The sequence below is a fragment of the Chelonoidis abingdonii genome, chromosome 1 (genome assembly GCF_003597395.2).
Source record: "Chelonoidis abingdonii isolate Lonesome George chromosome 1, CheloAbing_2.0, whole genome shotgun sequence".
NCBI lineage: Eukaryota > Metazoa > Chordata > Testudines > Testudinidae > Chelonoidis > Chelonoidis abingdonii.
In genome coordinates, this window is record NC_133769.1 from 178,475,576 (window position 1) to 178,503,483 (window position 27,908).

The following is a 27,908-nucleotide window of genomic DNA, read 5'->3' on the forward strand; positions in this document are numbered from 1 at the left end:
GAAGATCATCAACAGAAAGTTGAGTCATATTAGGAGTACATGCCAGGAATCAAAAGGGGCTTTCCAGTGGTAAGAATAGGACTTGTTCCTGGCAGAAGTCTTGTCCTGCTGCTGGAGACCCTCCCTGAAATCCAGCACAACACCTCAGATCTGTTTTGGAGGGGGTGTGTGGAATGGAGGGAGCCCTGAATGACCAAGTCCAGGGTGGGTGATGGTCTCTTCAGAACTGGCCAGCTACAGAAGGGTTAGCATTATTATTTCACAATGCTGGTTGCTATAGTTACAGCAGTACTTTTCTATTTACTCAGACATCTGTTCTAGGAAAGAGACATTGCTGCACTATCATCTGAGGAAGCTCACAGTATGGTGAGCAAACCACCAAAGCTAATTCAGGGTGCATCAGGACTAACACCACATGGGCGTGTCCCCACATAAGGGAATTCGGAAGTAATGTCCCAGCCAACTTTTCACCTGTTCTATTGGGAGCTGGATAATCATTTGAAAGTGGTAATTACAGCAGCTTGCCAGAGTTTCAAAGATAGAATCAAGGAAAAGTGAGGGAACAGAAATAATACACGGTTAGACTAATAATAGCATTCACTGCTTTTTTTTTTTGTAGTTATATTAAGCTACTTTATTAAAAATTAGCACCCTACTTCAGGCTAGGTTGGGGGAGTAGGGGAGGATACTATGCAGGGATCCAAGTCTAGATAATATCTTCATTCCTCTTTCATCCTCTCAGCCCCACTACACTGCACCTTCAGCTAGCACATATAAGATGAAAAACTTTTATTCAACTGGCAAAACCATTTCTATGCTTGTCAGTTATGTATCTTAACTAAAAATTAAAAAAGCTCAATCTCATGCACATACTGTAATCTAACTACTCCAAACTCCTTATTTTTGTGGAAAGGTCACACTTTGGGATAGGGCAGGGGATTAGCCACCATGGGAGATGAAGCATTTCTCTTTTGGTTTGATTCTGGAAGTGGGGGCAGTAAAGCTATCACCCTACAGTAACTGTGTTTTTTTGAGAGGTTGCTGTGAGTGTGTATCTTCTGCTTTAGGAGCACTGGTTTTTCACGTGCACAAGCCTGGAACCTTTTGAATAGCCATGTCCATCCATGCTACCCAAACACACATGCTTCCTTGTGCTCCTGTGTGAGGACACAAAAGACAAAGTGGCCACAACCCTCCCTCAGTTCCCTCACAGAAGTCCATGACAGCAGACTATGAAAAGCAGCGATGGAGTACAGGTTGTGGGATCCACGCTGACTACAAACACCTGGATGCCTCATAGTTACTATAGGGAAAGTAACAGTTCTTTTTTCTTCAAGTATATGCCAGTGTGGATCCCACTAAATACAACCAGTAGCTGTATCCCCTCTGGAAGGGAAGAACAAAGTGTTTCAGCTTTATCCGTTGAGCAATAATTTGATTGTAGTACTGCTTTTCTAAACCTGGCACCTGCCCTGGTAGTTAAGTCCACTGCATAATGTTTGACAAAATTCAGTGGGTTACTATTTTATCCTGGCAGATTTAAAAAACTGGCATGTTCTGAAGCAGGGGGAGGATGTTACTTAAGCCTTAACGTAAAAGGAGTACACCAACCAAGTGGTAACACTCTGAGCTACACGGCATTATCGACTTCAGTGTCCTTTGTGATTAGAAGGCTTGGTCTTTGGAATGGGGGAGAAACAAATGGAGAGATAGCCTGAACACTTTGGTTCCGTCAATATAATACAGTAAGATTATGGAAACATTCAGCTTGTATAACTTCTCTCCTGGTGTTGAGTGGGGTTCTGAGAAGAAAACAAGTAGGTAAATTGGCTTATTCAGGAAAAAACTCTGAGATCACGTTGGGGATGAATTTAGGGAGAGGTTTCAGTAACACTTTGTCCCTGTGACATATGGTGCAGAAGAGATCATCCACTGTTCTAGCTGAAGCAATAGTAACTAGGAAGATCATCTTCAGAGTAAAACAAAATAAGGACCATTCTGACAAAGTCTGAAATGTTGAGGTCCCAGGCAAGAGTAGGTTCTCTCACTGGTGGATAAGTATATCAAGATCCTTGAGGACCTTCAATATTTTTGGGTGAGAGATCAAGCACGACAGCACAAGCAGATAGCAAGCTGAGATCACTGTGATGGGGACTTTAACAGAGCTGAATGAAAAGCCAGGGCGCAGCAAATAATTGAGTATCTTCAGCATCACAGCCTGCCAAGAATCCAAGCTATGTTGGGTCATCAATATTGAGAATCTCTTCCATTTTGTCAAGTAAGTCTTTCCAGGCAAGGTCTTCCCGGGCTTGTCAAGAACAGTTCCTGTCTGAGGTACTCAACTAACTAACATCCAGGCTGTTGGATGCAGAGACTGTGGGTTTGGATGAAGTATCTGACCACAGTGCTCTGAAATCAGGTTTCAGCAGGGTGGGACCTGAATAGGTGAATGGATATCAGTAACAAGTCTAAAACTGCCTTGGCCAAGAGGAAGCTATGACAATGATCATGAATGGCTGAGTCTTGTTTGACTTTGGATATCATCCTAGATGAGTCAGCAAAAAGCCATAGAGGCGGTGTCTGTTCTACCACACAGGAGGCAGAAGGAAAGCATCTAGTAATGATCATGGGCTTAAAACTAAACAAACAGGTCTGTCACAGAAATCCTCCATAGAAGGAGCATTGGGTCTATGATGGAGCATTGATTGTTCAGGAAGACTGCCAAGTCACTGCTGACTCTCAGGAGGTGAAGAGCCACTGGGGTTACTCTGTGTTGGCAGCCCCATGTCCAGAGTTTGATGGCTTCCAAAGACAGGAGTGCTGGTTGTTGTGCATCATGGATTTGCTATCATCCAGGACATTTATGGGAAGTCATATCTCTAGCAGATGTCATCTGAGCATCCCCAGACTTGCAAGTCCTCGAGGAGAAAGTCTGGCACACAGATCACTTGTCTGGGATGTCTCTCCCCCCCAAGCAAAACAGGCATCAACTATTCCTGTCCACAGGGGAGATAAGCCCATCACAGGATGGTCAGAGTTTGAACCCTGACAGCTTAGAGTCCACCATGAGGTCTGGTGCTGGCACAAAGTTCCTTACCCCACAGTGTGGAAGAGCGTGTGTGCAGGAGGGGTTGCCTAAGCATAGTAGTTCTTTTTTCCAGAAACATCTAATTTAAAGGAGTGGAAAAGATAAAGTTCACAATTTTTTGAGACAGGTTTTGAAGTCTTCAGGAGAGTAGTGGCTGAGAGTAGAGAGCACTTGCTACATTCTACCTTGCTGCCATGGATGTAAGAGAGAACTGAGGGAGGGTTGCAGCTATTCCACCCTTCATGCACTGGCATGGGAGCATGAGGCGGCATAGGGCACTTATGGAGCCCCAGTGGACCCTGCTGTTCAAAAGATTCTGAAGCTCATGTACACGAGGCCCACGTGCACTTACAGTGGGATCTACACTAACACACAGGAAAAAGAATCATGTTACTAGTTGACGAATGTTCATGCATTTACTGCATGGACAAGTTGTTGGTCTCAGTCCAGTTACTAGTGAGCATATGTTCACATCACAACTGCCACCCTTACTAGCAGTCTCCTCAAAAAAGCCAGAGAGCAGACAGACTAGGGAGACAAATTCCTTTAATTCTAAAAGGGAGTTCTTTTAGGGTAGATCAAGGTATACTAGAAGGGCTGTGAAGGGAAGTTTGTGCTACCACTGCCTCCTCCATTTGCAGTAGCCAGGACACTGGTCTCCACAACTAAGTTTAGTATCTGACCTTTTCGAGAAATGTGACATCAGACTTATGCATATCAGACCAGAACCGTATCAATAGCATGGCTGCACCCCATAGACTGGATACAAAACATCCTACATCAAGTCCAGTGGCCTACAAGTGGATGGACATGTACAGAGATGATATCTTCACACACACATTTTGAAAAACTAGTTTGTTGCATCTGTTTTGGAGAAGTTTTGCCAGTTGTTTCACTGTGGTTCCATGGTGCCCCATTATCCTTTAGTAAAGTGTTACAAACATTTCAACAAACTCAACTAACCAAAACCTGCTATATCACCAAGTGTATGTGAGACACCCCTCATGTTATGGCATAGTACAAAGACCTCCTGGCCTGAAGTTGAGGGGAGGAAGGAAGTGACCCAGGGGAACTTCTACTGTGTTTTCTTTCAAAGCTAACTGGTGTGAAGGAAAACTTGAGTAGGCCTAAAACTTTGGTCAAGAGAGCTGTACACGTGGTAGGGGACGAAAGAGGGGAGTATGGAAAATTATAAAGTAAAGCAACTGTAATAGCCAATCCTGTGAAATGTACCTCTAAAAGCAAAATGTTAGGAAAGCAGTTAACCACAAAGGAACAACCTGTTAATCAACAGAAAAGCTTGTGCTTTTGTATTCCTAATAAGGGGGTGTTCTTCATTAATAATTTTCCCCAATACAGAAAAAGTGTGCGTGACTAATTTTGGCTTTAAGCTATATACGCTTCTGTGTTTCTTTATTCGGGAGAGCTGCCAGACTGGTGGTCTCTCCCTGCATTGCTTGTAATAAAGGAGCCTCAGGCTGTTCTGATCCAAACACAACACATGGTAATTTTCCCACAACATTGGTAAGCTAGTTAAAAATGTGTCTGAGCAACATTCAGATGTTACCAGAGTAGAGAATTAACAAGTTCCCCTGTACAAGGGCAATTTCTCCCATTTTCCACAAGAACATGTTTTCTTTTGAAACAGCAGCCATTTTTATTTCTCCTTTGAAAGAAGCCTTGATTGCTAATATAAGTGCCCATCATATCAACCACTGTAAATACTCTTTAACTAAGCACCAGCTTGTCTTACTTCACTCTATTTTCATAACCCTCAGACAGTAGTAGTTTCTCTGGCCAGTAATGCTGCATGGGCAAGCAAAGGGCAATGTCATACTTGACTAAGCATCTTATTCTGGTAGAGTGAATTCTTTGATACAGCCTTAGCTTAAAAGAGGGTGATTTTTTCCCATCAGTGTCACTGGACTGAGCCAAGTGACAACCCACATTAGCAGGAGGGCAATGAGTCAGGTCTGACTAAAGTAGTTAATTAAAGGTGGCTTTTGGAAGGGAGACACTTAAAGACAGTTTAATTTGTAGAGAGGCTGAACATCCACACGCCCCCACAATATTAAGCATGTACTTTACACATAATGAAGAACAACATTTAAAGTCTGGTTTTATCACTCAAACTCTTCCCAAATGTTATATTCCCTTTGCCTTGTTCTTTATTTCCCCAGTAGAATTTCCAAGGCAAGATGACTGAAAGTTCACATGGACCTGCTGCTGCTTACAACAGTCTGTGCATTAGCAGACTATATGTAATGGTGACCTTCAGCATAGTTTTTTTAAATAAAGAGCATAATGATCGTGGTTTAGTTGACACAACTACTTTCCCCTGTCACATAAATGCAAAAGTCGAATTTGAAAAGCTGAAATTTCAAGCACCAGATGCAATGAGACCATTCACTACATGCTCTCACATCCATTAACAAGATCCTTCTTTACACAACACATGTACACTAGTAAGGCAAAGTGTACTATATATCCATCTTAAGTGTAAAACACTCTTTAAGATATGCATTTTAATATTTGTATTACAGTAGCAGCTCATTTTGCTGGACACAACAGTCACTGTCTTGAGTTTACAGTCCACTACCTATGATGTATAAATGTATACTGTATAATTTGCATTCTATTGTAACACAAAGATGCAGAGAAGCAGACTGGTGAGACTCAACTCTGAATTTGTTTTTTTGGGCAGCCATATCTCAGCTGTCACAGCATCTAGATGTCATGTCAATAAGCACATTAGTGTTACTCATTGCTTTAAATTTGTGGGCTTGCTATAACAGACACTACGAACCAAGGAAGTCTATTTTTTTTAAATAAAGAGAAATACACTGTTTTGTGCATGAGCGACATAATTAAAATCAAAACACATTTTTATTACAACTTTCAATTCTCAAAATAGCCAAATGATTATCAAAATTTTTGAGTGAATTGAGAGAGAAGGGGAGGAGCAGTGGTGTTCATAAGTATGATCTTAGCCTAAAGGTTTGTCTTCATTAAAAAACATCTGGGCCGGTGTAACTACAATGATGTAATCACCACTTCAAGTTTTCTGAATAGAGACAAACCTTTAGTGTCACCCAAAGATAACTGGTGTCTTGTTTCTTCTTCACAATGATCACATCAAATATTTCCAGATATTTCACTGCCAAAAAACTCAGTTTCAAAGGCTTTCTGGTCTCCTGCTTGGTGAAAGTTCATCACTAATACTGGAAACCGGGAGACTTGTCAAGTGGATGGATGGCCTCTATGGAAGGAGTCATGCGACTTTGGAATCATCCAAGGAAGCTTCACGGGCATATAGGCTGGTCTGCCAGGTAGGAGGTATCAGCAGGGCCGGCTTTATGACCCACAGGGCCCAGTTGGAATACTTAGCAGCGGTCCGGGTCTTTGGCAGCACTTCGGCAGTGGGGGGTCTGCCCCAGGTTTTCCACGGCACCAAAGGACCCCCCACCGCCAAAATGCCATCGAAGACCACCGGAGCAGGGCCCCCTTAGGCATGGGCCCCTCTTTGACATGGGGCCCAATTCCAGGGAATCAGCTTAAAGCCAGCCCTGGGTATCAAAGCAGTTCACTTGATAGCCGCCGTACGACTGAAGCTAATTTCCAGATGAAACAATACCTATCCAGGCACTTATCCATAACTTATTACTGTGGTATCTGAGCTCCTTATAATTATATGGGTAAGCACATTAAAGATTTCTTAAGTGCCTGATGGAATGAGCTAACTCATCTGCATTTTGCTTCCTACCAGGAACACAATCCATTTTGTAACATCGCCATTAATTGCTGTGGAATTAGTATATAACAGCAACTTCAGTTAGAGTAAACTGTGAAGAAGCTCAGAGGAACTTAAAGGGGAAAAAAAGAGCTTTGGTTTATTTCTACAGACAACTGCCTCAAAACATAAGATTAAAAAAAATAATTTACAGAAGACATAACTTTTCAGGAAACTGGTAAGACATCTCTTTCCCCAGAGATCTGGCATCCAATTCTCTAATAAAATGTGATAAAGTGTCCCAGTTTCCACATTTACTTTCATTCTTACAGGTACTCCAAAATACTAATAGTCAGCAGTCACTCCAGCCCTGCTAGGTGTCTGAAATTGTGCCTGCAGACATGTACAACAAACAGACTAATGGTTTTGGGATTCCTTTGAAAAAGAGAGGTTATTCTATATTGTTATGAACCACAAGATTTGAGGAGCTGATGATAGTTTGTAACACCAGTATTCGCCAGCACAGCTACATAGAAAAGCCAAGACCCTTGTCACCCTGGTATATTGTCAATGCCCAACAGAACATGAACAGCTGGACAAGACTCCTACCGTATTTTCACAGTAAGTATAAGACAAAAGGAAGATTTTCTACCAACAAGTATTTTAGTCTATTTACTTTCCCAACTCAACTATGTAATCCATCCCTCCACTCATGAAAAATTTATGGCAGTACCCCTTTGAGACACTCCCACCACCCAGTCTTTCAGCACTAGAATGCCTCCCAGCCACGTGTTACTTTATATGGCTATATGCGGAGACAACTGTCTTCCAACATCTAACAGAGGGATGGAGGTGGGGAAGACACCATGGTGATAGAGAAATTAAAGAACTAAACCATTCAAATAACATGTTTAATGCTATATTAACCACCAAAAGAACATTTAACATGCAGTTTCTGACCACCAACTTCTCTTTCTTGCACTTCTCCTCCCGTTAGCTAACAAAAGAAAAGCCCAAAGACTGCATTTAGTCAAGAGAGCAAGAAGTTGTCAGTTCCCTTCAAAATATGTACTTCTATAGATAAAACCAGGATTTCCTTCTAATTGAAAGAAAATTCCCCTCCAGTCAACAAGTTTGTCATCATTCTAAGGGAACTGTTACATTGGGTCAAGGGAAGGGGAATGTATTTTAGGGTTTCGCATAGAGGGACAGACAAAGCAACTGCAATCTGGTAAAGTCCCAGACTACAATGGGGATAAGGAAGAGCAGGATGTGCCGTTCTCCTGGTAAGGTTAGAAGGGCAGGTAGGCTTTCAGTTGCTGGAGGACTTGGAGAGTGTCTCCAGACTTTCCAGCAAGCGAGTGATTCCTCTTCCTCGTGTGCTTGTTCTACATGACGACATCACTCCAGAGGGATGTTCACCTATAAAATTAACCAGTACATTTTGCAAGTCAATCAGCATTTAATACATGCATAACTCAAGAGATCTGCTGTCCTATCTCCCCTTGCACCATCTGAAAACTAGTGGGGCTGCACCTTTTGACTGACCTAACCAAGAGGCAGAGTCTTGGACTTTAAAATGCTGTCCTCAAAGTCCACCAATGACGTCCTTCTGGCAACTGCTCATGACTTGCAGTTTGTGGTCTTAGTGCAGGGGTTGGATTAGGCGAGTCAGAGAACTGGTATTTTTCCCTGTTTACCATCTTGTGCTCCAGAATCTAAATTTTCATTTAAAATTCCTCCCCTCCCCAGTCTGGTCTACACAAAAGATTGAACCAATTCTAGTCGCTGTTTTGACTGCCCTTACTCAAACCCCTAATGGGTACTGGTCTACTTTAGTGTTAATCAGTGGTAAATTGCAACTCAGCACATCCTAGTTTACCCTGTTTACACTAGGGGTTTGCATCAATGCAGCTACATCACTGGCTGGAAACATGGCAAATGAGGTTCACAAAACCTAATTCTCTAGCCCTTAGGGATATAAAGGAAACCAGTCTTAAAAACATGAGCAGAGTGTTGAGACGGTGATGTCTGCTAGAGTTTGCAGACAGCTGACAAACCAGATCTGAGGGAGGAATGAACGGCAGCTTTCATCCTGGGTGTAGATCCAAGCTGGAACACGCTACTGACAACTATTTTGCTGCTAGTAGGATTCTTTAGGTTGGTATGGAAACTTAGTTTGCCCTTTCACATTTTCTGTTAGGCATTCAGATGTCTGAGCACATGTGTAAAGTTACAAGTTAAACGTAAATCTTCATCAGAGTAATGTTAAAATTGAGCATTTAAGGCCAAAGAGTCTAAAAAGGCAAGAGTTAGGTTCTCCTAGAAATGTCAGTCCACCCATACTGCACACAGCTATTGAATTTGAAAAGCAGAAACTGGTCCACTGTTTGTTGCTCCAAGCAAACCACTGCCTTTAGTGAGGTTATACAGAGCTAGAGCAGAATTTGGCACAGTACATGACATACATGTGGGTTAATACTGCCAAGAGCATTAAAGGAAAAGTTCTCAGTTGTTTTGCTTTTCTTTATGAACTAAGTAAAGAGCGTTTGCTCCAACTCCACAATACTGAAACTTGAAATATAGCAAGACTGTATATGCAGTAGAAAAAGATTTTAAACAAAAACTATTTAAATTGTTTTTCTTGCAAACTCACAGCTACTAGCCCTCACTGAAAACTAGTCATGATCTGACATTTCAGATACCCTTGTGAAAACGTCATACTTTGTGGCTTAGGAAGAAGATCTGTTTCCCTTGCTCACTTAACTCAGAAGTACCTGGGAAAATGCAGCTCATTTCTCATAAAATAAATGTCATCTTTGGGCTCTGACCAGCTAACGAATGTTTTAGCCCCAAAAAGGCAGATTTTCAAGGAGTCAAGTTTATAATGGAAGTCATACTGCAACAAGCATTCATTGAGTTTGTATGTACTGTACTTTTTATACAAGACAACGTGTTGGGAAGACAACCCTACCCCAAATACCCACCAGGAAGTCCTCTCTCAACCCTGGTGTATGTTGAGAGAAAGGAGGGCTGCAGGAGCTGGAGGTAACAGCACACAAGGAGTGCTGAACACAATGAACTGGAGGAGTCCTTTTCGGCTCTGGGAATTCTTTCCAGTAAAACTGGCACTGGTCCATCTGATTAAGGTCAAACATTAGGCGTTCAGCCAAATCTGCAACTGTGTACATCAATGAGCTGAAGCTGTACCACCCAAGGGAAGTATTGTGATGATCATCTGGGCATTTACTGTATCCAGAGACAAGGGGTGCAAAGGAGCACAGTGCCACAGTCATTTGATAAAGACTTAATTCTCATTCTTTCCTTTCCCAAATCTGGAAGTCTCAAACTCACCAGCAGAAGAGGCAGCACCTTGTTTCTCAACTGGAGAACTGAAGTATCGATTACAACCAGGATTCTGAGCCCTCAGCTTCTGTAGCAGAAAAAATTCAAGCCCCCTTCTCAGAACAGAGAAATGTTCTTTCACATAGCATCCACCACACCTACTCACAATACCCAAGAGTGCCAGGTAAAGATTTAGACAAGACAGAATATCTGATTGCTTATTTGCATAGGATTTAAACAGGTTAATTCTCCCTGCCTCTTATTCTAAAAGAAGCATTTTTGCAGGTATATTTTGGAGAACTTCACGGTTAGATCAGAGATTTTGTAGCAAATGGTTAGGACAAACTTCAGAAAGATGTCTAGTCAGCTAGTGGAGAACTTTCCTGGTTGGCTTTCCCAATAACCATTGTGCAATATGAACCAGGATGTCACCTGCTGTACAAGTGAATATAGCCACTCTGATACTGAGAGATCAACTCCACAGCCCCAGAAAGAAACCAGGCCACCTTCAGGAAAAGAGTAGTCATAGCTGCCCGAAATAATTCAGCACAAATTCAAAGAAGATGACCTGGAAACGTCCAGCATCCAGTACCACCACCTTGGGATTTATATTGTTGGTGGAATCATAGTCTTGCAGAGGTAGGTGAGCTGTTGTGAGCGAGACTCCATACACACTTGCCAGAGTGTTACTGATGCAATAACTACATTGAGCAAAGGAAAAAAAAAAGTTCTGATGAGAATTCTGTACTGTATTTCTTATATACAAAAGCAGCATGGCCTCACTCCTCTTTTACAGGGAAAGACATACAGAAGGAATAGCTGCTATCAACAATACTTTGAAGTGGGGGGGGAAGTGAGATAGGAGGACTACATCCTAATAACATCTTTTCATCCAGAAAAAAGGCCAACCTTCTTTAAAAATTATACATGAAGCTACAAGAATCACTTGCCCCCATCAGCCAGGGTGAAACATGACAATTGTTTAATGGTGCACAGCATTATTAAATCAGTTTGAACAGGAAGACTGCTTCTATATCCAACTGTTGGAGAGATAATGCAATTATTTAAATGGATATTTGCCTAAATTACCCCTACTTTTACTTCCAAAAAGCACAGCGCGCGGGGTCATACGTGAATTTCTAGGATAGAAATTGGTAGAAAGTCTTCACTATATTTCATCCAAACACAGGAACTCTAAGCTGCTATTAAGAAAGCACAGTGAACTCTAATGCAGATGGCACAATCCTCAATATAATTCTAATACATTAGAGCAATCAGAGTCACCAGATACCCAAAGCACAGGCACTCATGGGCAGAGATTGGAGGGAGCACTGCCCCCCTAAACTGGATTTATTGCAGAGGTAACACATGGGGGGGGGCACACCGAGATTTCTCCCTTCTATTTGGCCCTGCTTCCTACCTGAGGAGAAATGTTCGGGGAGCGGAAGGGCTGGGCGGGGAAGGGCACAAGTGGTGACACCAGGCCATGTGTGTGCCCAGCTCAGTTTCCCCATGTGAACTGTGTCAGGGAAGGACAGGAGAGCAGCTCCTGATGCCTCTTAGCACAGCCCAGGTGGGGAAACTGAGCTGGACACACAGGGTGCCTGGTGTTGCTACTTGCCACCACCGCCACCCCCAGACTCCTAGAGGAACACCTGGGGTGGCGAGCGGTGACACGAAGGGCTCTGTGCTTCCAGGTCAGTTTCCCCACCTGGGCTGCGTAAGGGAAAGGCAGGAGAGCAGTTCCTGATGCCTCACAGCAGAGCTCCAGCTTGGAGCCTTTTCAGTTTTACTAGCCTATAAAAGAAGAGACTTGAACCAGAAACACAGCCATCTAGACATTGGGGCTACGTTCTAATCAGCACGGGTAACATTGCAGCAAGTGAAGACAAGATCTGAGATGCTTCCAAGGGTCTGTGCAGTTACCAGATTGACTGTGCCAAGCCCAGATGAGTGACAGAGTGAACAAGGAAAGCTAAATGTGAGTGGAATGGGCTTAGGCAGATGGGCAATGGGGACAGGCTTTAGCAATGGATTTGTCTGATGTGTGCATTGCACATTTACGTGTATCTAAAAACAGGGAAACAATTCATAATTACATGAAATTGCTTGTTTCTGTTTAGTCAGGAATTTGTTTTTATGCATGTTAATTTTTAAAGGGGTAGCTTGTAAATGTGGCAAATTAAGTTAAAACAAAACATTAAGGGTTATTAAATACTGAATGTAAACTTTATCTGTGATTTCAAATACACTAATTTAAATACCACTAACGATCGATAAATCCAGACGTTAGACCTATACCTATTAATAGTAGTAAGCCCCTTGCCCCCACAAATATAGAAGTCAAACTACGTCTATGCAGGCACTGATACCATGGGATAACATTATATTATGATCATGTTGCTAATATTTAAACTACAGAAAACAATAAGGGACACTAATGAAGAGATCCCTACAGAGAAAAGCCATTACAAAAATAAGACTTGGGAACAACCTTCCTCAGAGGAGTAGAGAAGCCAGAAGTACAGGGCTAGAGAGTCCAGAAGCTAAGAATTGTCTGCAACGTATCAGACAGTACTCACGCAGTTTTCTTGCAGGATGCTAAAGCACAGAACAGGATGTCATTCTCTTCATGCCACTTGCACCTAAGTGCAGATTGAAATTCGTCTGAGTTCACAATGGAAACAAAACTACACCCTTAACTGAGATGGATATAATTAATCTAGCTGGAGTAGAAACCCCTTGGCTGATGCTACCCTCCCTTTCTTCTAGTCATTTTCAATGTAATTAAACCTGGACCTAGAAAACTCCTGGCACAGTCTCGGTGCCCAGAAGTAACATAGTTTAAATTTTAAAAAGGGACCATGTCACATAGCTTGGCCCCTTAAATTTACATTTAGTTAAGAGGTTGTAGTTTTATAAAACCTAATAGAAATTCTCTTTTTCTTCTTAAAAAAAGAAAAGAAAAGTGAATTTAAGGAAAACCATCCACCTGAAGTCTTTTTAATTTCAAAGACTTAAAAGTAGTTTTTGGTACTATACCTGCCCCAGATTCTCCCTGGGAGTTTGTGATTTTGTAGTCACAAGGTTCCCCCCCACCTATTTTTTAAATTATTATTATTAAAAGGACAGTTTCCTTTCCCTGTTGGTATGTGAATAACCCACAGAAACAGGGGGAAATGACTATACAAAGGAAATAACATTGACTACAGAGAGTGCTGTCAAAAACTCTCAATAACCAGACCGATATTGCTCTCCTATAACCTTAGCGTTATAAAGTTTACAGTCTTAGCTGTTACTTATAACAATAGCAGGTAAAATGTCAGAAGTAAATTGGCAGTGTCACTTTAAATTTCTCCTGCAGCATTTGCAGCCCAGATGTTGCAGCACTGTGCTAGTACATGAGAACCTGAAAGTGAAACCAAGATGTCTATCTTTACTGTCCATGATACACATTCAAAAAGTGAATGTAAGGCAAGAAATATATTAAAACTGAATCTTATTCAAGTAGAAGGTGTTTCGCTCTCAGACATATCCATGCAAACCCAGTTAAATCAATGAATTTTCATGGATGAAAAAAGAACCTTGCTCTAATTTCTAGTTTAAGCACCTCCGTTAAAAAAAAACAAGAACTATTTTGGCAGACAGAAATGGATATACAGTCCAGCAGGATAATTCCAACAATCTACCTGTATTTTAATTTATGGGGTACAAATAAGAACATCTGACTACTATAATCCAATGGATTATTAATGAAGTAAACGTTCTTCCAATCCTTTTCTTAATGCAACTTTAATGGGGTTATGAAATTCAAAGCAGCAAAGATGTTCATATTTGAGATTATACCTCCCAAACACAAGCACATGGAAGTATTATCTCACCCCATCCCTTTCCACTCTCAAGTCAAACCCACAAGCCTCTGCCTCACAGCCTTCAAACCTATGCTTACACTTGAAAAATCAGAGACATACTGTCCAAGAGTGCATTTCCTCCAGCCACATCTGAGCCATGATCCAAGGAGGACCAGCCTTAATGATGAGACTAGAGTTTTCAGTTAACCTAACACTGAAGTAAGAAAGGTACGTGTGCAGAGGACTGGGGGACAGTATAAAGCACCTGGCTAACAGACAGTTACCACTATAACATCTTCCTATTCAGGAAATAGGGAAGAGCCAATGAGAGCATACCGAGTGTTACTGGAGTAATCCCACACGAAGACATCCAGCAGGTTGCGCACCCAGGTCTTGGAAGGTTCCTTTTGAAGTTTCCGCTGGTACAATTCCACCACCAGGTTTTCCACACTGTGAAGCTCCAGCTGGTTCTCAGTGCCTGTTATTCAGAGAAGACCGAGACAAGAAGAGGAGAAGGAAGGGCAGAAATTTTGACAAATATAGGTGGGACAGAGGAGATGCTGCTGAGCTACTAAGACTCCTTACAATCTTAAAAAATTAACTTCTCACCTGCTTCCTTAGCCATCCATTTCAGACACCAGTTGACTCTGTACCAGTCATCAGACTAGAGAGAAAAAAGTTTCACTGTCACATGCTCCAGAACACAACTACAGCTATGGAGTGGAGTTTAGTTATCTCCTCCACCCCAACCTCATTCCTAAACCATCTTCTCCAGCTACTTTAATTCTTGCACAAAGCCATTTTCACTCTTCCTGAAAGTTCTCCCTGCGTCCTAAAGAGGGCTCCGGCTCGGGGTGTGGGCTCTCAGGTGGGACTGGGGATGAGAGGTTTGGGGTGCAGGAGGGGGCTCTGGTCTGGGGCCAAGGAGTTTGGAGTCCAGGAGGGGGCTCAGGGGTGGGACGGGGGTTGAGGTGTGGGAGGACGTTCGGGGTGCAGGCTCCAGGAGGGAGGTTGGGTGCAGGAGGGGGCTTAGGCTGTGGATGAGGTGTGGGGGGGGTGCAGACTCTGGGACGGAATTAGGGTGTGGGAGGGGATTCCGATTTGCGGCAAGGGGTTCAGGGTGTGAGCTCTGGCCAGGAAGCCAGGTGGCTCCTGGTCGGTGGCGCAGTGGGTCTAAGGCAGGCTCCCTGCCTGCCGTGGCTTCATGCTGCTCCCGAAAGTGGCTGGCATGTCCAGTCCCTCGGTGGACTTTGCGCAATGCATGAGGCCCACCCCCGTAGGCACTGCCCCTGCAGCTCCCACTGGCCACAGTTCCCAGTCAAAGGGAGCTGTGGAACCATCACTGGGGGAGCAGCATGCAGAGCTTCCCTGATTACCCCTGCGCCTAGGGGCCACAGGCACATGCCAGCCACTTCTGGGAGCTGCGTGGAGCCAACCAGACTTTTAATGGCCAAGCAACCCCAGCTTCCCCCTGCAGCGGGGCGAGACGGTGCTTGTGGCTCCAGCCCCATGAGGGGTGGGGGGAACAGAAGGACGCTGAGGCTTGGGGCTTCCTGCCTGCAGCATGGAGACTAGCCGCAGGCCGGATGAAATTAAGCAGCTGGCCAAAGGTTCCCCACTCTTGCTATAAAGGCTTCTTTGGGCAGCTACAATAGGACTGTGTGTTTTGAACAGTTGCTCTAACTTAGAGGGGGCTGGATTGTACCTTGCAGTACACAGGTGGCCACCTGCCACGGTTTGGCCGAACAAACGAGTAAAGTTCACGTAACACAACAGGGTGACCAGCATTCGAGAGCTCAAAACCAGAGATGGGGATCTTGTGAGTGGCATCGCCTAATGGAGGTTAATGAGGAGAGAGAAAAATGGGATATAAGGAGTCCACTTTTTTTTTTTAAAAGAAACATATACTCCTTTCTCTGCTCCCAGTCCCATCTACCATCCACAAGTGAAATCTGCAAGATTCATGCACCCACCAGAACCTCACCTTTAACATGCACCTAATTATTTTCCCCCAAGAACTGGGATGATCTGAGGTGAGAGTCCTATGCTGCTTTAAAGAGAGTTACCCAAGCATTTTGATAAAGGGAAGCAGGAGCTGTGTCAATTAGCAGTGTGTGTAGGGACAGAAGTCCACTAACTGGAATCTATAAACACTGCTCAAATGGCGATACAAGGGAAAGGTAAAAACAAAGCAGTGCAAGTCAAAACAGCAGAGAGGGCCAACCGACAGGGTTGTAAGAATACTTTAACTTGTTGAATGTCAATGCTGCATAGAGAAGTATTAGCTTTGTATTTCTAGAGGTTCCTCTTTAATAATGATACTTTATATTAGCATCTTCCAGTTTGGGGAAAAACAAGATTCCAGTGTATTTTTTTACCCATTTATTTATTTTTTACAAGCTACGTGCACACACAGGGGAGATGCTTTACCCACCACTGAAAGGCAGCCACCTCAGAGATGGAAACGACGTCTATGAAACTTCACGCACTGAAGTTACACAGTTGTTTAGAACAGACATACTGAAGCTAACTGGAATTCCATGTCGGAGGGCAGATCATAACCAACAAGACATGATTACTCACAATCGACATTTGGGCAAGACACCATCATTAGTGAAAAGTGTCAGAGGTTCTTTAATGACTAGTTATTCAGAAAGAAGAGTTCTTGGTCTACAGAAGACACAGCATTATGAAATCCCTCAGGAAGTTTGCTCTAGTGCCCATCTCTCTCTTGGATGCAAGATGCACAGTTCTTAGAGAAACATCACTTCTCACAAGTAAGGAAAATGTTTGAAGGACTGGTGTACAGAAGCCAGTGAAACTGCCAAACCCTGCATCCCACTCCTTTCCTTCTCTGATACTCACTTGCTGCTTGACAGTGAAACCGAAAGCCACGTGGCACCTCTCCTGCAAGAGGGCAGAGAGAATACACATTATCAAGCAAGAAACAGATACACAAACACTAAATAATGAATACCTCGTTGTGCTATAAGAATGGCCATACTGGGTCAGACTAAAGGTCCATCTAGCCCAGTATCCTGTCTCCCGACAGTGGCCAATGCCCCACAGGGAATGGGCAGAAAAGGTAATCATCAAGAGATCCATCTCCTGCCACCCATTCCCAGTTTCAGGCAGAGACTAGGGACACCAACCCTGCCCATCCTGGCTAATAGCCATTGATGGACTTATCCTCCATTAATGAATCTAGTTCTTTTTTGAAACCTGTTATAGTATAGGCCTTCACAACATCCTCTGGCAAGGAGTTCCACAGGTTCACTGTGCGTTGTGTGAAAAAAATACTTCCTTTTGTTTGTTTTAAACCTGCTGCCTATTAATTTCATTTGGTGACTCCTAGTTTTTATGTTATGAGAAGGAGTAAATAACACTTCCTTATTTACTTTCTCCACACCAGTCATGATTTTATCTCCCCTTAGTCGTCTCTTTTCCAAGCTGAAAAGTCCCAATCTTATTAATCTCTTCTCATATGGAAGTCGTTCCATACCCCTAAACATTTTTGTTGCCCTCTTCTGAACTTTTTCCAATTCCAGTATCTTTTTTGAGATAGGGTGACCACATCTGCACACAGCATTCAAGACGGTGGCGTACCATGGATTTATATAGGGGCAATGATATTTTCTGTCTTATTATCTATCCCTCTCAATGATTCCCAACTTTCTATTCACTTTTTTGACTGCTGCTGCACATTGAGTGGATGTTTTCAGAGAACTATCCACAACGACTCCAAGATCTCTTTCTTGAGTGGTAACAGCTAATTTAGACCCCATCATTGTATATATATAGTTAGGATTATGCTTTCCAATTATCAATACTGAATTTCATCTGCCATTTTGTTGCCCAGTCACCCAGTCTTGTGAGATCCTTTTGCAGCTCTTCACAGTCTGCTTGGGACTTAACTATCTTGAGTAGTTTTGTATCATCTGCAAATTTTGCCACCTCACTGTTTACCCCCTTTTCCAGATCATTTATGAATATATTGAACAGGACTGGTCCCAGAACAGACACCTGGGGGACACCACTATATACCTCTCTCCATTCTGAAAACTGACCATTTATTCCTACCCTCTGTTTCCTATCTTTTAACCAGTTACCAGTCCATGAGAGAACCTTCCCTCTTATCCCATAACAGCTTAGTTAACAGCTTTATTTATCATCGTGTGTCCTTGCATAACTACCATGAATGTTCACTTATTTAAAACTTATTTTCTTAGTTATACTCATTTGCACAAACTCTGCACAATACACATATTTTACAACCTGTTGCATACCTCTGTGTTTCGGCTGCTATCTAGGCAAATGCATTTTACTATTAAATCCAATGCACACAAGCATGCAGCATCCCACCTACACAGTAGTAGTTTTTCTTCCAGCTGATGGCTAGACAGCTTCGTAAAGGCTTTTATTTCAACTACTTTCTCACAAGATTTCTTTTACCTTCCAAGTTCTCACTCAGTCGGATGCCAAAGGCCACCTTTCTGCAGACTTTAGTAGAAGACAGCATTAACCACAGGCATTTATGCTGCTGCTATCTACCTAAAATGCTCAACCTCTGGAAACAGGACCGTGTCTTATGAACTGGGTTGGGAGAAGTGAGGTTATAAAGTCTTCATCCTTCCACACAACTGAAATGATGAGTTCCCTCCCCTCCGTCTGTCCCTTAAGGCTCACCGGGATCTACAAAGCGGTGGAAGTCTGCTGTTATGCCATCCTGTAATGAGTATTTGACACAGCCAATCTCACAAGGGAGGAAGCGCTGCTCACAGGGAGAGGGCAGCTCTCCATGACTGTAAATGTTCAGGAAGTAGAAGATGTTCCCAAGCACAGCTGGAAGGAAAAATTTGCAGGGGTCACTAGAGGAGAGAGCAAGCAAGTTTTTTTTTCATTCAGTGAACATTATTATTTATATCGCAGCAGCACTTATAGGCCCCAATCGAAGATCAATGCCCCACTGTGTTAGGCCACACAACGGAGTAAAGATACAGGATAACCATTGGATAAAACAAACAGGGAGTGGCATGTGGGAGGACAAGGTAACTGTTAAAAAGACACTTTTGCATAAATCAGGAGATTCTGCTGTCACAGTTCACCTCCAGCTTAATTCAGATGGTACTGTTTGTAAATATCACAGCACAGGTTAACAAGAATGCCAGGGGCCTGGAATCCATCAACTACCACCACCACTCGTGCCTCCTTCCAATAAAGCTCTCCAAGATTTTGTCTCTAAGTAGGGAAGGGAAATGTCACCGATACCAGGAACTCTAAACAGCACATTAAGCTTCAACCAAATCCAGTGGGAGGCAGACTGAACTAAGGATATAGTGCTTTTACCCTGTGGAGGGCTGAAAAGAATCAAAGAGCCCTTAGAGAGAGCTCACCTCTAAAATAACAGTGCAAGAACATGTGACAGGTTATGTATGTTACAAACAAGAAACAATGCTCATAGACTTAACATAGCAACAGGTCCAAACTACTAAAATATTGACTACTCTCAGTGAGAACTATACAGATAGTTGTCACTGAAACACAGACAAAGGATATTCCTTCACCCCAAGCCTAGCCCAGCCCATTCTCTCTTCAATAATATTTTACCTAGCACTTGTGCTGGTTTTATGTATCTTGGCTGGTGGCTCGACTGTTTACAGCATTTTGTAAGTGCTACTGTATATTATACTAGCACTGCTCAGAGGCATGGTGAAGAGCACTGTGCCAGTGCTCTGTTTCCTTTGCGGCTAGTCAATGCTGATCAAAGTATCAGATGGGAACAGACTGGCTTTTCAGGGTTCTAGTTAGTAGGACACTAGCCAGCCAATGTGCAAGTACAGCACTGACTGACAATTACTTTCTCCCTGCTAGGTTGTCCTGTTATCCAGTGTCTATACTGTTGTTCTGAACTTGAACTTGAACATCTAAAAACTCCCCACTGTTATACCTTACATAAGCATTGGACTAGGCCTTGTATATCCCTAATAAAATGGAAGTTACAATAGAAATGCTTCCCTGCAGCAGTTCATTTTGGTTTATCTCCAATCATTTACAGACATTAAGGGCCTTATTCAGTCTTCAAATATGTACATGCAACTCCCATTAAGTTTAAAAAGAGATACAGACACACATCTGTGGGCAGAAACTGCCCCCAGAACACTATGAACTACATTTCTATTATGAAATCCTTTGTTACTGAAGGACAACTTACAATAGTAATTTTAACTAAGTTAATTTTTGTCTGACATGCTACATATATTCAGATCTAAATTAAACATGAATTTCCCACTTTCCCCAGCTAAAGCCTATAAGCCAGATGTAGCAATTCGGCTCCTTATGGAAGTCATCCAACACTACAAGATCCTTAGGATTAAACTTCTTTAGATTTACTCTACCCTGATCATTCTTCCAAGAAAGATTGATGGCATCTGGAAGAGAAGTGCGTCTCTGTATCTGCATGGGCAGTAGTGCAGGAACCGGAGAAATCTGACTGGGAGGCTGCAGAAGACAAAATAGAGTTAAATCTATAGTCTGCTCCTCCAAAGTCAGAGAAGGGCCATAAGATAGCTCCTCTTTTGTCCTCTATAAATGGATGGCAGCACTGCTCCTTCTAAACTCACATAACCACAGTTTGCAGTATGCAGGCAGAACCTGCAGATTATGAGCAGGTATGTTTTCTCGTCTGACACAAAAGATATTAGCGGTGCCCACACCAATTTACCAACACATGGAAAGAACTATAGCCAAGCCTCTGAATTAAAATAAGAACATCCACAGAAGGACAATTCATCCATGTTCAGCTTTGTCACATATCTTCCAAGCCTACAGACTTTTGCCCCTTCCCCTAGGTTCTCACTAACACAGCTTCCCCCCTAACTGAAAAGCCTAGAAAGAGCAGGCTAAAGACAATTTCTTTCACATCAACTTTATTAGCCATTATTACACAATATTTCAGAAGTTAGAATGACAGGGTAAGCAATGTCCATTTATTGCTTCTCTGAAGGTATCATCATGCAGGATTCGCAATCTTGGGTCTTGCGTCTTCAGTACAAATCACGAAAAAATTCTCATTACTCTTAGGGTTTTCTACCTTCTGATACACCTCCAGGCTGGCATCAGAGCTCTGGCCCCCAGAGTATGCTCTAACTTCAGGAACATCAGAGGCCACAGAACATTTAAACTAGCTCCTTTTAAAATGTAGAAGGACTTCCCAAACTTCAGTTATATGTAAGAGACCTACACACTTCTCTCTTACGCCAATAATTTTTTCTTAAAAAAAAACAAAAACAAAAAACAACAGCACAGAGGAAGTCAACTTTCTCAGAACATGTAATCAACAATGTAGAAGTGAGTGCTCATGGCGTGAATAAAAGACAAATTACATTTTCATCTGAACCCCTCAAACTCTGAGGTGTACAAGCATGACAACATTGCTGGAGAAGAAGAATTACAAGGTAAGCAATTTTCCCTTCCTTAAAGATATTATTTAATACAGATTCCCAACCCCGGAGAGGAGGTACGTTCAAGGGATATCCTGAAATAGTAAGTTTAACAATGAACATGACCAGCATAGGTGTGCGCAGGCACACCCTAATGCCCATGGGCCGAATCCAGCCCCTCAGGGCTTTGGATCCTTCCTGCAGGATTTTCCCCCCCATGGTGCTGCAGGCCCCACGCTGCTCTCAGAAGTGGCCGGCACCATGTCCCTGGGGCCCAGGGTGGGATGGGGCGGGGCAGAGGGCTCCATGCGTTGCCCCAGGCACTGCCTCCCCACAGCTCCCATTGGCCAGGAACAGAGAACCGTGGCCAATGGGAGCTTCGGGGGAGGTACCTGGAGGTGTGGCAAGGGCAGCAGGAACATGAGGGAGGGGAGACAGCATTGCAGAGACATTCTCTTGCAAATACAAGATGTGTGTGAGAGGGAGATGCACATTGCCCCTTTAAGTAAGCTGACCCACTCTTAAGTGCATTGTCTTTTTAAGTGGATCAGGAAGTTGAGACAGCAGCTGCTGCCCCAAGCTATGTCTCTCTTCCTCCGTGTCTCCTCCCTGGTCTATATGGAGAAGGGGTAAGCGGGGTGCAGGAGCAGGGGGGAGGGGGACACCCTGACATTACCCCCCTCCCCCCTTCCCAGCAAGCACGAGTCTTTGGGCGCAGCTCCAAGGCAGAGGGCAGGAGCAGCACATGGCAGTGGGGGGAAGGAAGCACAGGGAACTTAGGGGAGCTGATAGGGTGGCTGCCGGTCCACCCTGGTTCCAAGCCCCCACCAGCTAGCCGCAACAGGCTGCTCTTCCTGCAAGCAGTGGACAAAGCAGGCAGCTGCCAAACGACATTAGAAGGGAGCATTGTGCAACTTTAAACAAGCATGTTCCTGAATTGATCAGCAACGTAACAATCAAACAGTGTTAACCGGGACGACTTTAAGTGAGGAGTTACTGTAGTCTAGGTACAGCAGTTGTACCAGTGTAAGGCTGTGGCTACACTTGCAGATGTAGAGCGCCGGGAGTTAAACCAGCCCTTAGAGATAGCAGCAGGGAAAGCACTGCCATGTGTTCACTGTCAGCTGCAAGCACAGTGGTGTGGCCACATTAGCTGCTCTTGCAATGCCACAGAGAGCAGTGTATTGTGGTAGCTATTCCAGTGTGCAAGTGGCCGCAGTGTTCTTTTCAAATGGGGGGAGGGGTGGAGAGTGACAGGGAGTGCGCTGTGTGTAGGGGGCGAGGAGTGTGTCAGCATGCTGTCCTGTAAGTTCAAACAGCAGCAGTGGGAAACCCTGACATCAGCCCTCACCCCACGCCTCACTCTCTCTCACACATGCACAAACGCCTGCCTCTGCAGCATTCCACAGTAATGGTTTGCTTTGTCCCGGAGCAGATAAGCATGTCAGCTGTCAGAAACGGAGCTTTGAAAGGGGATATCTGCATGCCTGGAGCAGAGTTCAAAACAATGACGGGAGTGGCCACTTGACTTGAAGGGACTATGGGACATTTCCGGAGGCCAATCACACCACAGTAATGAAACACATCGTCCACACTGACACTCCACTGCTCCAACCAGGGCGCAGCAAGCTATATGCTTCTTGTGGAGGTGGACTACCAGGGGCGCTCCAGCCACAGAGTCCAGGCGCCCTATGTGACTTACCAGTGTGGACACCTAAGGAGCTAGGGTGCCTTGGGCTGATTTAATGTGCTCTCACTTGCAAGTGTAGCCAAGCCCTAAGTTAAACTAGCTTAGTTAAACGGGTGCAACTTGTCTCTTATGTTGGTTTAAGTTTATGTACTACTGTAAATTTAACAATGCAAGCAAAACTAACATAAATGAGCGTCCACACAGAGTTGCATTGGCTTAACTAAACTGCTATGAAATCACACCTTTAAACTGGTATAATTTTGTATTTAGACCAACATACTTTACAGTTACAACCTCAAGTGCCTGTGACCTTAACAGTACTGTCATAGGAAAAGGAGTAACATTTCTTGTTAACGTGACAGCCCTAATTAGTTATGCTTCAACCCCAAATCCAGAGTAAGGCAGACTCTGGAGGAAAAGTCCACAGTGTGGCAGAATACCGAACTGCAGGCTCTCCCCTCCATTTAAGAGTAGCTGTAGGATGAAGGTAAAGCCGCTCAACTATAGATTTACATTGTTGGTAAATTCAAGACATTTCTGGACTACCAAGGAAGACACAATTACAAACTAATATTCTAGCCATGCATATTTCTACACTAACAAAGGAAAAGGAGCAGAAGGTAGGCTTCTCGTAAGTTCTTAGGGTGGCCCCGTGTGTCACAATTTTTTTACCAACCCCTGTAACTGTGTTACTCCTCTTATTCAGCCCACTCCAAATTCCAAGTTTCTTCTTCTACCTTCCCATTTACCTGTTTCAGTGATGTCTGGGTGGAGTTCTCCGCTCTCCATTTACGAGCCATCTCTGCATATTTCTCCTTTTCATCCTCAGTCAGCAACTGGGAATAAAATTGTTAAATACGTTATTGTCTGACCATTTCATTCTAATAAGACAAACCTGCTCCAGAATCCAGCAAGCTCTTAGGAGAATAAGTAGTCTTCGGCTTAGAGAAGGTTAGATAAAGCAGCAGTGGAGCTGGATTGAGCCAGTACTGGCTGATACATCATAGTAAACACTATAAGGGCCAGTTGGCAAGTGAATTTCTTAGTAGAAAGAGATTGTTGGGTTTTCTTTAATATTAAAGCGGGCACTCGGGGAGAAATTATGCATTATTAATAAAGCTGCAAGACTAAGAGCCAAACTGAGGTTAATGAACATTTTAACACACCGATCTTGTGCTACTAGCCACACCCTAGCATAGAGGGTCTCAAATTGGGGGGCAAGAGGAACAGAATGTATTTGAGGGTGGGGGCTGAGAAGCCGCTCTGCCTTCAGAGTTGGGCAGCTCTGAAAGCAGCACCATTGTCAGCAGCAGCAGAGCTGGGGAGCAGTATATGTACCAGTGTGGCAGGAGCAGGGGCATAAAGGACTACAGACACAAAAAAAAGGGGGCCCGATCAAATAAGTTTGAGACACACTGCCATAGAATGAATAAATAAAAGAATTTTAGCAATCTAATTCACTCTTTTACTGAGCAGGGGGTTGGACTAGATGATCTCCTGAGGTCCCTTCCAACCCTAATAATCTCTGATTCTGATTCTAATGCCATTTGTTAACATTTTGCCTTTTCTTCCACTTGGACTATGCAACCAGACTAGTCGAAGTTTCATTTACAGTTTTTTAAGTATTGGCAAAATGTTTTATTCCCATAGATCAAATCCAGCAAATACTGACACACGTGTTTAAAATTAAGGATCAAGATTTTAAATTTCTAAATTTAATTTTAATTTTTTTTAAATAAGATTTATTTTTTAAAAAAGCAAAATTACATTTCTATATTCAGACTTGTATTTGTTCCCCTTTAAAGAATGGCATATTTGTCCCAAATTTTAGATTTGGTAATAAGCATTTTTAAACTTTTGTTTAAAGTGTCCTTTTTAAAAAATTCTAACTGAAATAATCTTTCATTATCCTGTACTATTTATAATTTAGAAACTTCAACATTGAAAACCTAGGAGACAAACCTCACTGATTCACCAATAACATGGAAAAATTTAAAACAAACAGGATAAATAGTGAAGAAAATTGGCTTTTAAATCTCTTTAATAGTTAAAGAGGTTTCTACTTAACAGATCAAAGAACTGTCTACTATTTATATCTTAATAGTGTCACATCTACATTGGACAGTTCAAACCAGTTACCCATTCCCCACAAGAGAATCCCTTTAAAACTGAGTTAACTCAGGAAACATGCAAACACCATAAACAGAGAAGAGAAAAAGTATTTCCTACTGCCTTTCTCTATCTAAAAGGGAAGATACTTCACTCCAGAGAGGATCTCTGTGCAGAATAGAAAGTGATAGGGTGGGTGTGTACGTGGGGGGGAGAAGGACTTGTAGATGGGGTGCATGCCCAGGGGTAGCTGTAGGGAGAAGGTAATAGGGGAATACACATCTAGGGCAGAATGTGTGTTGGTGGGGGGGATGCACGCCAAAAGTTGGAAGATGTGTGCGTGGGAGAAATATGCACATCCATAGTTGGGGATCCACACCTGGGGTTGGGTATGTGTATATGGGGGGAATGCACGCCCCGGGGTTGGGTGTGTGTATGGGAGTGATGCACATTCACAGTTGGGGGGATGTGTGAGTGTGGGGATGCACATCCAGGGCTGGGGTGCGTATGGGGGGGATGCATGCCCAAGATTGGAGGAGGGTGTGCAGAGGGGATGCACGCCCGGAATTGAGGGTGTGTGTGTGTATGGGGGTGATGCACAGCTAGGGTTGGAGGGGAGGGATGCATGCCCAGAGTTGGGGGAGGGGTAATAAGGGGATGCATGCCTGGGGTTGAAGAATGTATTGGGGTGGGATGCATACCCAGGATTAGGGGCGGGTAATGGGCAGATGCACGCCCAGGGTTGGAAGTTGTTTGTTGGGGGTGAGGAGATGCATGCCCAGGGTTGAAGGGGGGTGAGATGCATGCCTGGGGTTGGAGGGTGTGTTGGCGGGGGGAGGGGTTGCACGCCCGGGATTGGAGGGGGTGCGTTGCCGGAGGAAGAGAAGGGGTTGCACGCCCAGAGTTGGAAGGGGTGTGTTGGCGGGGAGAGGGGCTGCACATCCCGAGATGACAGTACGTGGCGGGGTCCAGCCCCGGCCGCCCTTCCCACGGGGCTGGCCGGGCCCCGCTTACCGCCCAGTCCCGCGAGCAGAGCGGGATGGCGTCGGGCACGCGCGCCACGGGCAGGCCGCGCCGCTGCAGCTCGGGCAGCTTCTCGCGCACGAAGAAGTAGTAGGCGTTGCGCGCGCCCTTGCGGTTCGGCATGTCGGGACAGGGGGGAGGGGCACCGACCAACCCTCCGAGCCCGGACCGGACGCCGCCGCTTTATCGCCTTCGCGCCAGCGGCCCCCAGAATCCTCTCTCTCTCAGCCCCGCCCCTCCGCGCAGAAAGAACCAATCATATCACTGAGCAGCCCGCGCGCGCATGGCCCCGATGGAGCCACGAGGCAGCACGTGCGCCAATCTCCTATTGGCCATGAGAGAGGACCCCAGGGGTGCGCGCCCCGCGGGCTTCCGGGAGAGAGTGTCAAGGGCGGTGCCAGCAGGGGACACGCCTTCTCGCCCCGGGGCACGCTGGGACTTGTAGTCTCGATGTGCGGTTCTGAACCATGCGGCCAGGGCATGCTGGGAGCGGTAGTTCTGCTTGGGGAGGGCGCGCAGGGACATGCAGCACTGGGGGATAAGGGGCTTGGTTGGCACAGGGGGACCAGACTACCCCCAGGGCCAGCTCCAGGCACCAGCTTAGCAAGCAGGTGCTTGGGGCAGCCACTGTGGAGAGGGACGGCACGTCCAGGTATTTGGCGGCAATTCGGCGGAGGGTCCCTCGCTTCCGCTTGGAGCAAAGGACCTCCACTGAATTGCCACCGATCGGGATTGCGATTGCGGCTTTTTTTTTTTTTTGGCTGCTTGGGGCGGCAAAACACCTGGAACCGGCCCTGACTACCCCCACCGATGCAGGTGTGCGCCTTATATACCAGAGTCCGAGCTGCCCTCCGTGAACAGCCTGCGCCTCTAGCCCTGTGTCATTGCAAAGGGAGCTCAGCTAGCTGTGAGCGAGGTGTCACTGATGCAGCACTGGCTGCCTGAGACAGTAGCTCTGAGAGGAGTCAACAGCTCTGTTTGCTCAGTGGGGAGTTAACTCCTGTAAGGGGCAACAGGACATTAGGCCGAGTACCAGCACAAGCGCTTTTCTAGTCGGCCTGCAGGCCCCAGCGCAGTAATGAGGATGAAGGCAACTGCAGGCTGCATTAGAACCTGACAGGCCTCCTGTGCTTACTACTAGTTTAACTGAATGCTGCCTACTTGACTGTCACTTACAGGAGGCAGGTCATCAGTGAGTACACAGGAGGTTCTAGGCTGCTGGAGCCGGAAACAGCTCTGCCACAGACTTCCAGTGAGACCGTAGGCCAGTCACACAGCCTCTCCAGAGAAGATTCTGAAAGGTGCCTAATACTTCAGTTGCCAACCTGCAAATACGTACAAATACTGTGTATTAGCTGTAGTTGGCCATAGGTGCTGGAACTTAAGAGTGCTGGGGAGGGGGTTACAGTTTGGTTCAATGGCTCTCAGCACCCCCACTATAAAAATTGTTCCAGTGCCCCTGTAGTTGGCTGCAAGGGGACACTAATTGATTATATAAGCATATCTGAAGAACCTCATTAAGAACCAAATATGGAATTTCTGTTTGTCTCTTTCTGCCCCACACTCTTTCTTTCTCTCGCACAAGCAAGAACATAGGGATTGTACTGTACCCAGTGTATAATATTAATAGTCA

The 27,908-nt window shown here is 44.4% G+C and overlaps 1 protein-coding gene across 2 annotated transcripts; it reads right to left on the reverse strand.

Moving 5' to 3' along the window:
- Nucleotides 1–7,899: 7,899 nt before the first annotated feature.
- MAEL (maelstrom spermatogenic transposon silencer) lies at nt 7,900–26,622 on the reverse strand. Of its 2 annotated transcripts, XM_032804820.2 has the most exons (12): nt 26,267–26,621; nt 23,893–23,979; nt 20,410–20,512; nt 18,701–18,856; nt 16,880–16,921; nt 15,720–15,847; nt 14,624–14,678; nt 14,351–14,492; nt 12,746–12,808; nt 10,732–10,864; nt 10,173–10,251; nt 7,900–8,240 (listed from the first exon to the last, which is right to left on the reverse strand). In XM_032804820.2, the coding sequence occupies exons 1-12, from the start codon at nt 26,396–26,398 to the stop codon at nt 8,131–8,133; spliced, it is 1,230 nt and encodes a 409-aa protein (XP_032660711.1). In that variant the 5' UTR covers nt 26,399–26,621; the 3' UTR covers nt 7,900–8,130. The 2 variants fall into 2 exon arrangements, with proteins under 2 accessions (XP_032660711.1, XP_032660712.1); XM_032804821.2 differs by lacking the exon at nt 10,173–10,251 and having other exon boundaries at nt 8,133–8,240; nt 26,267–26,622.
- Nucleotides 26,623–27,908: the final 1,286 nt, after the last annotated feature.

What these genes read in the sequence shown, in the direction of transcription:
- MAEL (XM_032804820.2), bottom strand. Translation starts at nt 26,398, where the DNA reads ATGCCGAACCGCAAGGGCGCGCGCAACGCCTACTACTTCTTCGTGCGC. An exon ending in CCACCGCTTTGTAGATCCCG is followed by an intron (nt 16,922 to 18,700) that starts GTGAGCCTTAAG and finishes GCCCTCTTGCAG; the next exon opens with GAGAGGTGCCACGTGGCTTT. An exon ending in GCATCCTGCAAGAAAACTGC is followed by an intron (nt 10,865 to 12,745) that starts GTGAGTACTGTC and finishes TGCTCAATGTAG; the next exon opens with TTATTGCATCAGTAACACTC.